We start from the raw sequence: 11,017 nt of genomic DNA on the forward strand, positions 1-11,017 counted from the left end.
GGGCTCCCTCAAGACATGACCATGAAGACTCTTCCTCGATAAGGAATGCTCAGTTTGAGGCTTTGAGCTATAGCTCTTGTTGAGAAGGCGAGCCCGTTATTTTAACCCTACTGTAGTGCACAGAATCAAATTGTGTAACTATCACTTGTCGGTCAAGATCATCCCGCAAACAAGGTGAGTTTAACGTTCGAATGCCAGACCTTGAGAACACATGAAAACTCCTAAACTGCTGGATTACCTCTACGGGCGCGGGTGGCCGTATTCTTTCACTTTAGTTCTCATAAACAAGCTATATATTTTACAAATCTCAAACTAAAAGCTCTATTACAATCATGGAGAAGAAAATCACCAGTGGTGAACCATTGTACAATTACAGGAAGATATCTGCATACATATGATCACTCACAACGCATATGAGTTTGGGTTCATTTCTTCCACACAAGAGGATGAAGAAGGAAGAGACAGATGGTTCCCTTATCTTGATGTGGCCACCGGTGACTCCTCCGGCGACTTCCAGTACCTGTTATGGAACCATTTAGAGTCGGCTTCGACTGCATATCCATCTTGGTTGCGATGCCAACTGAAGTAGGCATGAGTCCTGTTCTTGATGTCAAAAATCCCGTGCCCAAAACTGGCTTCCCGGTAGGCTGAGTACCGCGGCTGTGGCTGTGTCATCCTGCACATACAAACACCCAAGTAACCGGTTTTAGTATCCTTAGTATCCTCGCGCGCGCTGATAGCATGTATGTGGTCGTAAGTTTCTAATCAGACAAGACATACTCTTTCACCAGTCCCTCTAGATTTCCTCCATCTCCTATGGTTATGTAGACCGGGGCAGAAGGGTCGTCAATGGGAGTGCACAACCCGTTCACGATGTTGTATGCAATGTTAGATACGCGCTCCTGTAATGAAATGGCTTTGGTCATCAAAAACGACATATCGAGCCTTTTATCCCACTAAGAATTTAAATGAGAGCACAAGATGAACAGAGAAACTAAGAAACATGGATTGTACACAGAAGAAACACAAAAGAGGCTAACTACTATGAAATTACTTGGTGAAAACAGAGGCGGGAAGAACTAAATTTCTACTCTGGTCAAGACGTTTGTGTTGCTAAGCTTAAAACTTACCGATCGTTCATAGGCATGCACATGACCGGCAAATACGACATCTACTTTGTACTGTACAAGCCATGGCTCATATATCACTCGCATGGTCTCCCCTTCCATGTAATGATGAACATAACTACTATACAGCGGGGAATGCATAAGAACAATGAGCCAAGGCGTTTCGGTCCTGTTCACTTTCGGTAGCTCCTTTGTGAACCACTTCCATTGGGGAGTGTATTTCCCTGTAATATGAAACTTGTGTTGTAGTAGTTTGAAATGCTATTTCACACACTTATGTGGGATTATAATCGGTAACATGTAACCTAAAGCCACATCTCATATGGTATAAGATTCACTTTGCTTGCCCTTAAGGTACAGGTCAAGTGGTTGGACCATGATAAACTGAGATTAGCACCAGTAGGTCATATGTTCGATTCATTGCCCTGCGCAGTAAGGCAAAGCCTCCACCTGCAATTTACATTTTCTGTCGAAATCGAGGGCACGAGCGGCGGGGGACCGCGCAAGGGCAGTAATCCCAAGATTCACTTTGCTTACTTCAACTTACCGACAAACCAATAATTTGACATCTTAGAGATATAAATTCTTACCAAAAGCTGAGTAAGAGGACATGACAATGATGTATGCTGATGCTCGCTTAATTGAGTACCAAAGAGGAGATGTACTTTTAGAAGCGTCATATGGTGTGAAAAAACGACTTGTATATGGTTTGAAGGGTTTAGGTTCACCCTGCAATAGGATCACCATCACAATCACCATCATCATCATGCTTAGAAATAATGTAACTAGATCAATGTTTTTTTGGTGAAATAGGGAAGGGGTAGAGGAAAAGTACGATATCAGGAACGACATCAATTTCGTGATTCCCAGCAGTCCAGATCCAAGGTTGATGAGCAGCATTTCTCTCTATAAATCTCCCCCATGTATCCCATCTGTTGTTGTCATGAAACGGGTAATCATCAGCATAAGAGAGGTCTCCAACGTAGAGTAAAGTCTGCCCTCTTGACGGGTTCAACTCATAGTGAGTTAGCGTCCTGTTTGAATCATAGGTTTGGCCAAGATCACCTGGCCAAATGCTGAACCCAGTAAGTCTCATAACCATGCTCATATTTCTTTGCAACTTTTGCCTCAAACAAATTGTGCCTTTACAAGATCAAATATATCTTCATCTGACAACTTTGGGACATATTCAATCAGCCCTTTAGTTACATTCATTGGCCAGATCGACAATCACATGATCACCAAGATTTCAAAGAAAAGCAATGAATTAATCTAGTAAAACAAACTGATCGATGTTCAAAAAATACCTATGAGACCAAAAGTATAAGGAAAATCCGGGCCAACTCCAGGTGGAGTTATGAACCAAAACTGCCTCGTGGAGTTCCCAGTCCCAACCTCATAGTAATATTTTGTATCAAACTGCAGTTTTTTAGAAGAAAAGTTTCAGTTTGAACCTGACATTCAAATTGGGTATTCATCTATTCTCCTGATTAAGAAGCACCCACCTCCAAATCCTTGATAGTACAGTGATGAATGTAACCAGAAGTGTAATTGAAGAACTTATATCTAAAAACAATGCCCTCAGCTCTGTTCTTGAGCTTGCTATTATCTGCCCAGTAGACAACAGTGTTTGAACCCGGTTCATCTGGAGTGATCCAAGAGACGATCAAACCCCTCCCCTCATGATCTCCTTGTGTTATATGAACCTTAAATTACAAATTAAATTTTCTTATCAGAGAAGAAGTTTGAACACAAAATCAAGAAAATAAAATTAATCAGCAAAATAGAAACTAACACCAAAGAAAATATCTTCAGTTTGGTTGCTACTCAGAATTGATTTCCTCTCTTTGCCCTCAGTTTTCTTGGCAACCAAACAGGGTCATTTAGGGCATATGGGTTTATCCCCTTGTGTTATGTGAATCTTAAGTGCCAAATTCTCTTATCAGAGAACATTTGAACACAAAATCAAGAAAATGAAATTAATCAGTAAAACAGAAACTAACACCAAAGACAACATCTTCTGTTTGGCTGCCGTTCAGAATTGATTTTCTATCCTTGTCCTCAGTTTCCTTGGTAACCAAAGAGGGTTTTGGGCATATGGGTTTATCCCCTTGTGCTATCTGAACCTTAAATACAAAATTCTCTTCATCATAGCAGATTTCAACACAACATCAAGAGAATGAAATTAATCATGGTTTTATAGAAACTAACGGCAAAGAAAACATCCTGAGTTTTCTTGGCAACCAAACAGGTAAGTTAGGGCATGCGGGTATAACCCTAGAAAGCAGAGCGAAGAGGGGAGGCCACAAACCTGCTGGGGCGCATTGTAACCAGGAGGTATTCTAAACACATCACTGTCCAATGGCATATCAGTACCCAAACCAGGCCTTACATATCCACTGGTTATTCCACCATTACAGAGCTCTGAAACATTCAAAACCAAACCAACAAGAAGATGAACAAATACCCACTTCAATGCCATCCCTTTCCTTCAACTTCCAATCACAAACTCTTCAGCCTTCACTGTAATCTCCAAACCCTTTTCTTGCAACGCTAATTCATATACGACAATGGCCTGAGTGAGACTGAGAAATCAAATTGGCAGCTTCTATTTTGGCGTGGGGAAGCTAACTCTGGTCAAAGGATTGGTTTGCTTGGAGGTGGACTGGTTGGTGGTGGCTGGCATGGAGATGGAGTAGCTAGAGCATAGATGCCCACCGAATATTCACGTTTCAGAAAGAATATTATCTGCTAGATTTTTCTACTGATTTTACACTTAAGGGCGTTTGGTATCCGAAATTTTTTAAGGTTTATAGGAATGTGAGTTTTAGAATTTATATTCTCATATTTAGTATAATTTTTTTATAAAAATAATTTTAAAAAATAAGATTTTTGAAAATAAATTTAAAGTAATTTTTCCATGAAAAAATTTTTAGGGATTGGGAATTCAAGTTTTTCATGAAATTATTAATATTTTTAATAAAAAAAAACTAAAACACCCATTACTCTTTTATAATCTCATATAAATATATTATATATATTTATTATATATAAATATATATTATACCCTATACAAACATATTTTATATATATATTATAATTATAAAAATATATATTATATATTAAATATAAACATATATATTATGTATATTTATCATATATATACATACATGCATATATACATAATATGTAAAAAAATGATATTTTTTTGATTTCTTAAAAATATTATGGGTCTTAATATTTTATATAGTAGAAGGAATTTATTATTTTCAAACAAAAAATCAAATAAGGGTATTTTTGAAAAAAGAACATGAATTCCCAATAATATTATATTTAAATCAAATATATCAATATAAGATTCCTATAAAAAAATACTTAATATTTTTGAAAATATTCAAACTTAACAAAATATAAAATTACATAAATCTTGAGAATCAAAGATTTCTAAGAATATTTTCAATAATCATGAATCTTAAAAATTTAAAAACTTCTCCGATATTAAATGTTCCCTTAGGATGTGTTTGATTGGGGATAAAAAGTAGAGCGAAATTTCAATTTCATGAAATTCTAATTCTCACTCCACCCTCAAGGAATTTCAATCTCTTAATTTTAAGAAAATTTTTTACTTTTTAAACTAAGATAGAATTCAAATTTCATGAAAAAAAAATTATTTGATAAAATTTTATAGAATTTGGATGAAATTCCAATTCTTACCTCATTTTCCCCGCCTGCACCCTTATTTTCTAGAATATGGTAAAGTTATTTGTATAATTATAATTTAATTGACTTATTAATATATATATATTATATTTGTATAAAATCTTAAAAAATATTAATTGAGGACTATCAATAATCTTACTTATTTGTTTTTATTTTATTTAATTTCTTGTTGAATCCAAAAAAATATTTAAAAATTAATTAAATTATAACATAATTAAAAGTTTAATAGTTATTATAAAATAAATTAAAGTATAAAGACTATTTTATTATAGAACAAAAATTTGAGAAATTAATTTTGTATTCAAATGTTTTTTGATGATGACTATTAAAGTACAAAACATTATTTTTATTGATTATGAGAGTTTTGTTTCTTATACTTTTTATTAGAGATGTCAGAACGTGTTGGGTGACTTGTAAGTCCTCTTAGTTTACTCATGCTCGATTTATTATATAAATAGGGTTGAATTAACCATAATAAATTTGGTCATGCGGCTTGACTTAAAAATAAGGAAAATTTTTAAGAGTCAGACATATTGTCAGGCTTACAAAATGGGAATAAAATGGGAGTTAAAAGATTAAAATGTTCTCGCACATATTATATTATATTTTTTTTAATATAATGTCGGTAATGATATTTTAGTATTTTAGCCCCTATTCTATAAGTCTATCTTTTTTAATATAATGTCGGTAATGATATTTTAGTATTTTAGCCCCTATTCTATAAGTCTATCTGTTAACCTATTTAATCCCATAAAAAAACTCTAAAAATAATAATAATGTTGACTCAACTCAAATCTATTGGCCTACCAATTATGCAAACCTAATTTACCTAATTTGTTGGGCTCAACTTAAATTTATTTTCTAAAATAAGAAAGTTATAATATTTTATATTATAATTTTGATTTTAAATTTTTGATATATAATTTAATACATTTACTATTTTAAAATTTATAAATTATAAGAAAATTAATATAACACAATAACAATAAATAAATAAAATATATAAAAATTAGTTATATTATTATTTAGCCAATCATAATGTGTCAAATTTCAAATCAACTCCACATCTAGATGGGTTTCTATGCTTTCATCAAACTTTGTTAACAAAAACTAATATAATATATATTATTATAAATTTCAAAATCATTTGATATTGAATTTATGTTAATTTAAATATTAAGTAATTTTTAAATTTATATTACATTAGTTTTCGTTAACAAAATTTGATGAGATATCAAAAGAAAGACAGAATTATATAAAAATTAGAATTTAGTGATTGTGGTGACAAAATTAAAGCCAAATGACTAATATTATAGAGTCCAAAGTAGAAGAAAAGATTCACGAGATTTATTTAGTATAGATTGGAGTCTTATTAATAGTTTGTGAAAAGATATTTTTTAATTAAATTTTTTAGGGGTCAAATCCATCATGCTGCATGGTGGGTTCTCTGTGGTCTTATACCACTGCAACAAATTTTAGATTAAGAGTTATTTAAAAATACATTGGGGCATTTTAATTATTAAGGCATTAATAAAAGTGTCTCAAAAATTACTATAAATTTATTTTTTATATCCCCTACAAGACTTTCTCTTAACTCTAACTTACCTCTCTTTCAGCTCGAACCCTAAACATTTCCTTCTTCTTGCACATGCTTGACCACCTAATCTACATATCATCTTATTAATATACTAGCGTGTACCCGTGCCTGAAGACACGGTGTAAATAATATTAAGATTAAAATATAATTATAATTTATATGTATTATGTTAAAATTTGTGAAGAAATTATAACCATTTTATTCATATTAAACGCTCTATAAAACTTAAATAATAAGAAAACATATAAGATTTATAATAATTACTGCAAATCAAAATATAAGATCCTTCATTTTGTTTTAATTTCAACAGTTTTTACTTCATATGGGATAACAATTTGTTAACCTTCATTAGGTGGATGTTCTTCCTTTCCATCTTCCTTAAAAGACATCAATGCTAGTCTACAACTTTTCAAACTTATCACTCTCTTTCAACATAAACTCCTTTTTCTCAAACCATCTTTCCTAATACTGAAATACTCAACTGGTAAAACCTCATATCTACAATTAGAGACAATGTGTTCAAGCATCTCCCAAACAAAAACTTGTATATCTTTCTTCCAATGTCCTTCCAAATTTTAATATGAAGAGCATTTTGCAAAATTGCAAATTCTCTTTTTTTTCCCTCTTCTTTTGGCAAGCCAGTGCATGATTCTTTTATAACATCCCATGCATCACATGCTTCAAGACATAACTTGGTAATAATATTCAATTTTCTAAAATTGGAAAAGATCAATGTATCACCAAGAATATACATTTTTTCGTAGACTTTCAAATCATCTTTAAATCACATACAACTTGTATGATCATGCCTCTTATATGTCATTGTCCACAATTGCGTTGCTTTTCTAACTCTGATAAGGCAATCTCCAATGATCAAATTAACACAATTTTAACGACTACTCCCAACCAACCATTCGCATATGTTAGTGACTTACCACCATCCACCACCAAGCTTGACAACATTATTGACATCTGATGGATGGCATACTCTAATACCAATTTACAGAAAATTAGGTGGCACATCTTGATGTAGGACAGAATAGTAAATTTCAAGAATTAGTATTGTTTATTTTATTTATTTATTTAGTTTATTTCCTATTTTAGTTCGTTTCTTCATTTCTTCAGATTTCTTTTATTATCTTTTTGTTCCTTTAGTTAGTACAATCCTAATTAAAGTGGATTAAAGATTCAAAGTTAGAATAGATTTTTATCTATTATTTGTTCATAAATAGTCTTTTCAATTATAATTCAAGGTAGCTTTTGATTATTGAAATTGATTAATAATACTGGTTGAGTAATCGGGATTACTCTTATGTTTTGGTTTTGAGTTTGCATCACATCCATACACAAAGAACACTTCATTCACCATGCTTCTACTCTCTATTTCATTCACTATGCTACTATACCATTCTGTTAGCCACTATACTTGGTGCATATGTTAACACATATCAATCCTACACATCTATCTAACATGCAAAAAAACATTCATGGCTCTTCACTTGTGCACATAAACAACCACATATATGCATTACCCCTTAATTTCATTAGGAAGTTCATCAATTCAAATTGTAGAAGCCTCTTTAAAAAGTAAAGGCAAGGCTGCCTAAATGAAATTTGCTTTTAAAACCAAACTCTGCAAGCATTGTAATTGCTTAAACAATAGAATTAAATTAAGGAAAGCTCTCATTTTCCATTATTTTTTCTCCATTATAGTTCACGGTAAGGCTTTAACCTTTTCTATTGCAAACTCTACATGTAATTTGTCTTGGACATTTAGAGATAGAAATAGACTAAAAATGGTGCATAAATAATCACTGAACAAATATAAGGGGTAACCAAATACAAATTTTAAGATTTAGAGCCACAACCTCTTGCCCATTTCTCATATTGTATTACATTATATAAACTCACAGAAACATCTAAAACCTAGAGAGAGAGTATAACTGTAGGACTATTGTTGTAATTTGTGGCATAAATGAGTAACAAATTGGGTGCTTAAATGTTCTGAAAGCGTTAAGAATAAATGCTTGTATAGTTGCATACACTAAACCATTAGCTCAGGTTCAGACTATTCAGGAAAATAAAACTAAAATGAAGTAATAATGGATTGTAGACCTATTGTGACTGTTATTAATTGATCCAGAACATCAAAATCATTGTTTCACATAAAATGCTCTTGAAGTTGGCTCTTGTTCATCCAAATTGGAGCAACCTACCTCATTGGAGAAAATCTTGGATTTTAGACTGGTGCTTCCCCTGTAACTTTGCATAGCTTCAATTTCAAAACTCGTTTCCTTCATAGCAGCAAGTTCTTTCCTTAGCCCTTCATCAGTGCACCCCAATGCATATGCTTATAGTTTTGGACATTCTAAACCTTAAAAAAGTGTATATATCTAATTATATAAGAAGGAAGCCTGGAGGAGAGAAGGCAGAAGACCCAAAAATCAACAGAACAGAGGCAAGCGATGGCGACTGGCGAAGGAAGAAGAAGATCAATGTCAGTCGGCAGCAGAACATGGTCGCGACGGTGCGACTTTCGCAGGCCGTGAGATCTGGAAGCACCACCAGCGATGATGGCAAGCACAGCCGTGGAAGATCGGTGGTGGCAGATGAAGCATGAACGACAGTGATGGCGGAGTAGCTGTTGGCGAATATGGCTGTGGCGAAAGCAAGCGGCGAAGGTTGTGCGGTGGGGGGCGACGGCGATTGAGCGGCTGCCGGTGGGGAGGCGATGGCGTGGGTGGGTGGGTGACTATGAGAGAGAGAAAGAGAGAGGGAGAGAGAGAGCAGCTGGGCAGAGATGGAGTGTGAGATGGAACAGAGGGTTGGGCAGCAAGTGGCTCTGTGTGCGTGTCAGCGGGAGATGCGATGGTTTTGGGGGGCAAAATTACATTCTCAAAACTGATCTCAGCCATTGATCCTGTTGAAAACTCATCTCAACCATTCAAAAAATGCCTCTCTCACATTTGTGTTGAGACAATTCAAAAACAGTTCTCCCTTATTATATAGACGGGCATATGTTTATTTTATAGTATATCTAAATTTCATTAAAATTATTCTATTGCAACACTTAAGATTTGTCTATTAGAGCACTTTATCAGAGTGTATTGTTAGAATTATTTTAATGGGCATTTCAAAAATTTTGCCCTATTAAATTTATCTATTAAGACACTTATATTTGTATATTAGGGTATTTCATTGTTGTGCCTCATTAAAATTGTTTTATTGGGGTATTTCTTTAAATTATGCCTTAAAATAGTATTTTATAGGACAATTAATTGTTATGCCTCATTAAAGTTATTGTATTGAGACACTTTTTTAGATTGTGCCTTAAAATGGTATTTTATATGACACTTTCTAAAAAATACCCTAAAAAAGATATCTCAACAAATCATTTTTGTTGTAATATGTTTCATGTGTGATTGATGCGGTATTTTGTCCATCATGCTATGCTATATAATGTAGCTTGTGTATGCATGATAGGCCCCTTATAATTGTTGCAAGGCTCCCCTACTACCATGTAAGGTAAGTATTTGGTCGATTAAGTTATTGGATTGAACGAATTGTCTAATAGATCGAACCTTACCGATTGAATAGTTGCTCAAATTAAAAATAAAAAAGTGTAAGCAAATAGGAATAATTGGGGGTAAGCAAAATTTTGGTTAAATCGAAATAATTGAATCGAACAAGCCAATTTTGATAAAAAAAAATGATATTGTTTTTAGTTTGTCGGTCAATTCAATTATTTTGATTTTTTTAACAAGAAGATGGAATTGAACGGAAATAATAAAAAAAACTCAAATTTAGAAATCCAACCAAACTAATCTACAAATTAAACCAAACCGAGTTACTAATTTTAGCTTGATTGATTCCATTATTTCGATTGAATCGAAATTTTTCTTGATCAAACTCTATTTAAGTTAAGTAGACAAAATGAGTTATATGGAGATTAGTTAGACTGAAGGTCTAGTTCGATAAGTATTAAAAAAAAACAATCGACATAACCCAAAAAAATAATTAAAATTGAAGGACTAATTAATTACTAATATGGCTGGCAGAATGGAATTAACTTATCAAGAGAATCCATGATATGATATCATCCTGCTTGTTGCGCCAAATGCAAAGTTGACCAAAAATACTCGGGACGGCAGTTTGAATACTTCTCTAATGCATTCATCAACTACTCTCTCTCTCTCTCTCTCTCTCTCTCTATATATATATATATATATATTATTTTGATCATATAATTCTGTATACATATCGTTGAATCTGTTAATTCCAGCTGTGAGCTTCAGTCTGTTTTGTAATTATCCTTGGCCTATTCGTTCCGAGAATTATTTTTATCTTTGTGTTCCGTCCGGCCATCTGCACTTCAATGATATCAACGGCGTAAGTGTGTGTGTGTATATATAATGATATTTGAAGTTGCTGGGCACAGACAAACGGAAGGCATTAGCAACTGGGACGGATTGAAAGCAATAGTGGCCTAATTTTAATGGAGTTGGGATCACAGAGTTGAAGCAGAATTAAACACAGGGAGAGAGAGAGAGAGAGAGAGAGAGATTAATGGAGA

At 33.3% G+C, this 11,017-nt stretch overlaps 1 protein-coding gene across 2 annotated transcripts; it reads right to left on the reverse strand.

The window, feature by feature from the left end:
• Positions 1 to 294: 294 nt before the first annotated feature.
• LOC127807109 (purple acid phosphatase-like) lies at positions 295 to 3,857 on the reverse strand. Of its 2 annotated transcripts, XM_052344744.1 has the most exons (8): positions 3,439 to 3,857; positions 2,633 to 2,833; positions 2,435 to 2,546; positions 1,963 to 2,192; positions 1,718 to 1,856; positions 1,131 to 1,351; positions 781 to 902; positions 295 to 676 (listed from the first exon to the last, which is right to left on the reverse strand). In XM_052344744.1, the coding sequence occupies exons 1-8, from the start codon at positions 3,607 to 3,609 to the stop codon at positions 475 to 477; spliced, it is 1,398 nt and encodes a 465-aa protein (XP_052200704.1). In that variant the 5' UTR covers positions 3,610 to 3,857; the 3' UTR covers positions 295 to 474. The 2 variants fall into 2 exon arrangements, 1 of the variants encoding a protein (XP_052200704.1); XR_008024601.1 differs by lacking the exon at positions 1,131 to 1,351 and having other exon boundaries at positions 528 to 676.
• Positions 3,858 to 11,017: the final 7,160 nt, after the last annotated feature.

This window comes from Diospyros lotus, chromosome 8 (assembly GCF_014633365.1).
Source record: "Diospyros lotus cultivar Yz01 chromosome 8, ASM1463336v1, whole genome shotgun sequence".
NCBI classification, from domain to species: domain Eukaryota; kingdom Viridiplantae; phylum Streptophyta; class Magnoliopsida; order Ericales; family Ebenaceae; genus Diospyros; species Diospyros lotus.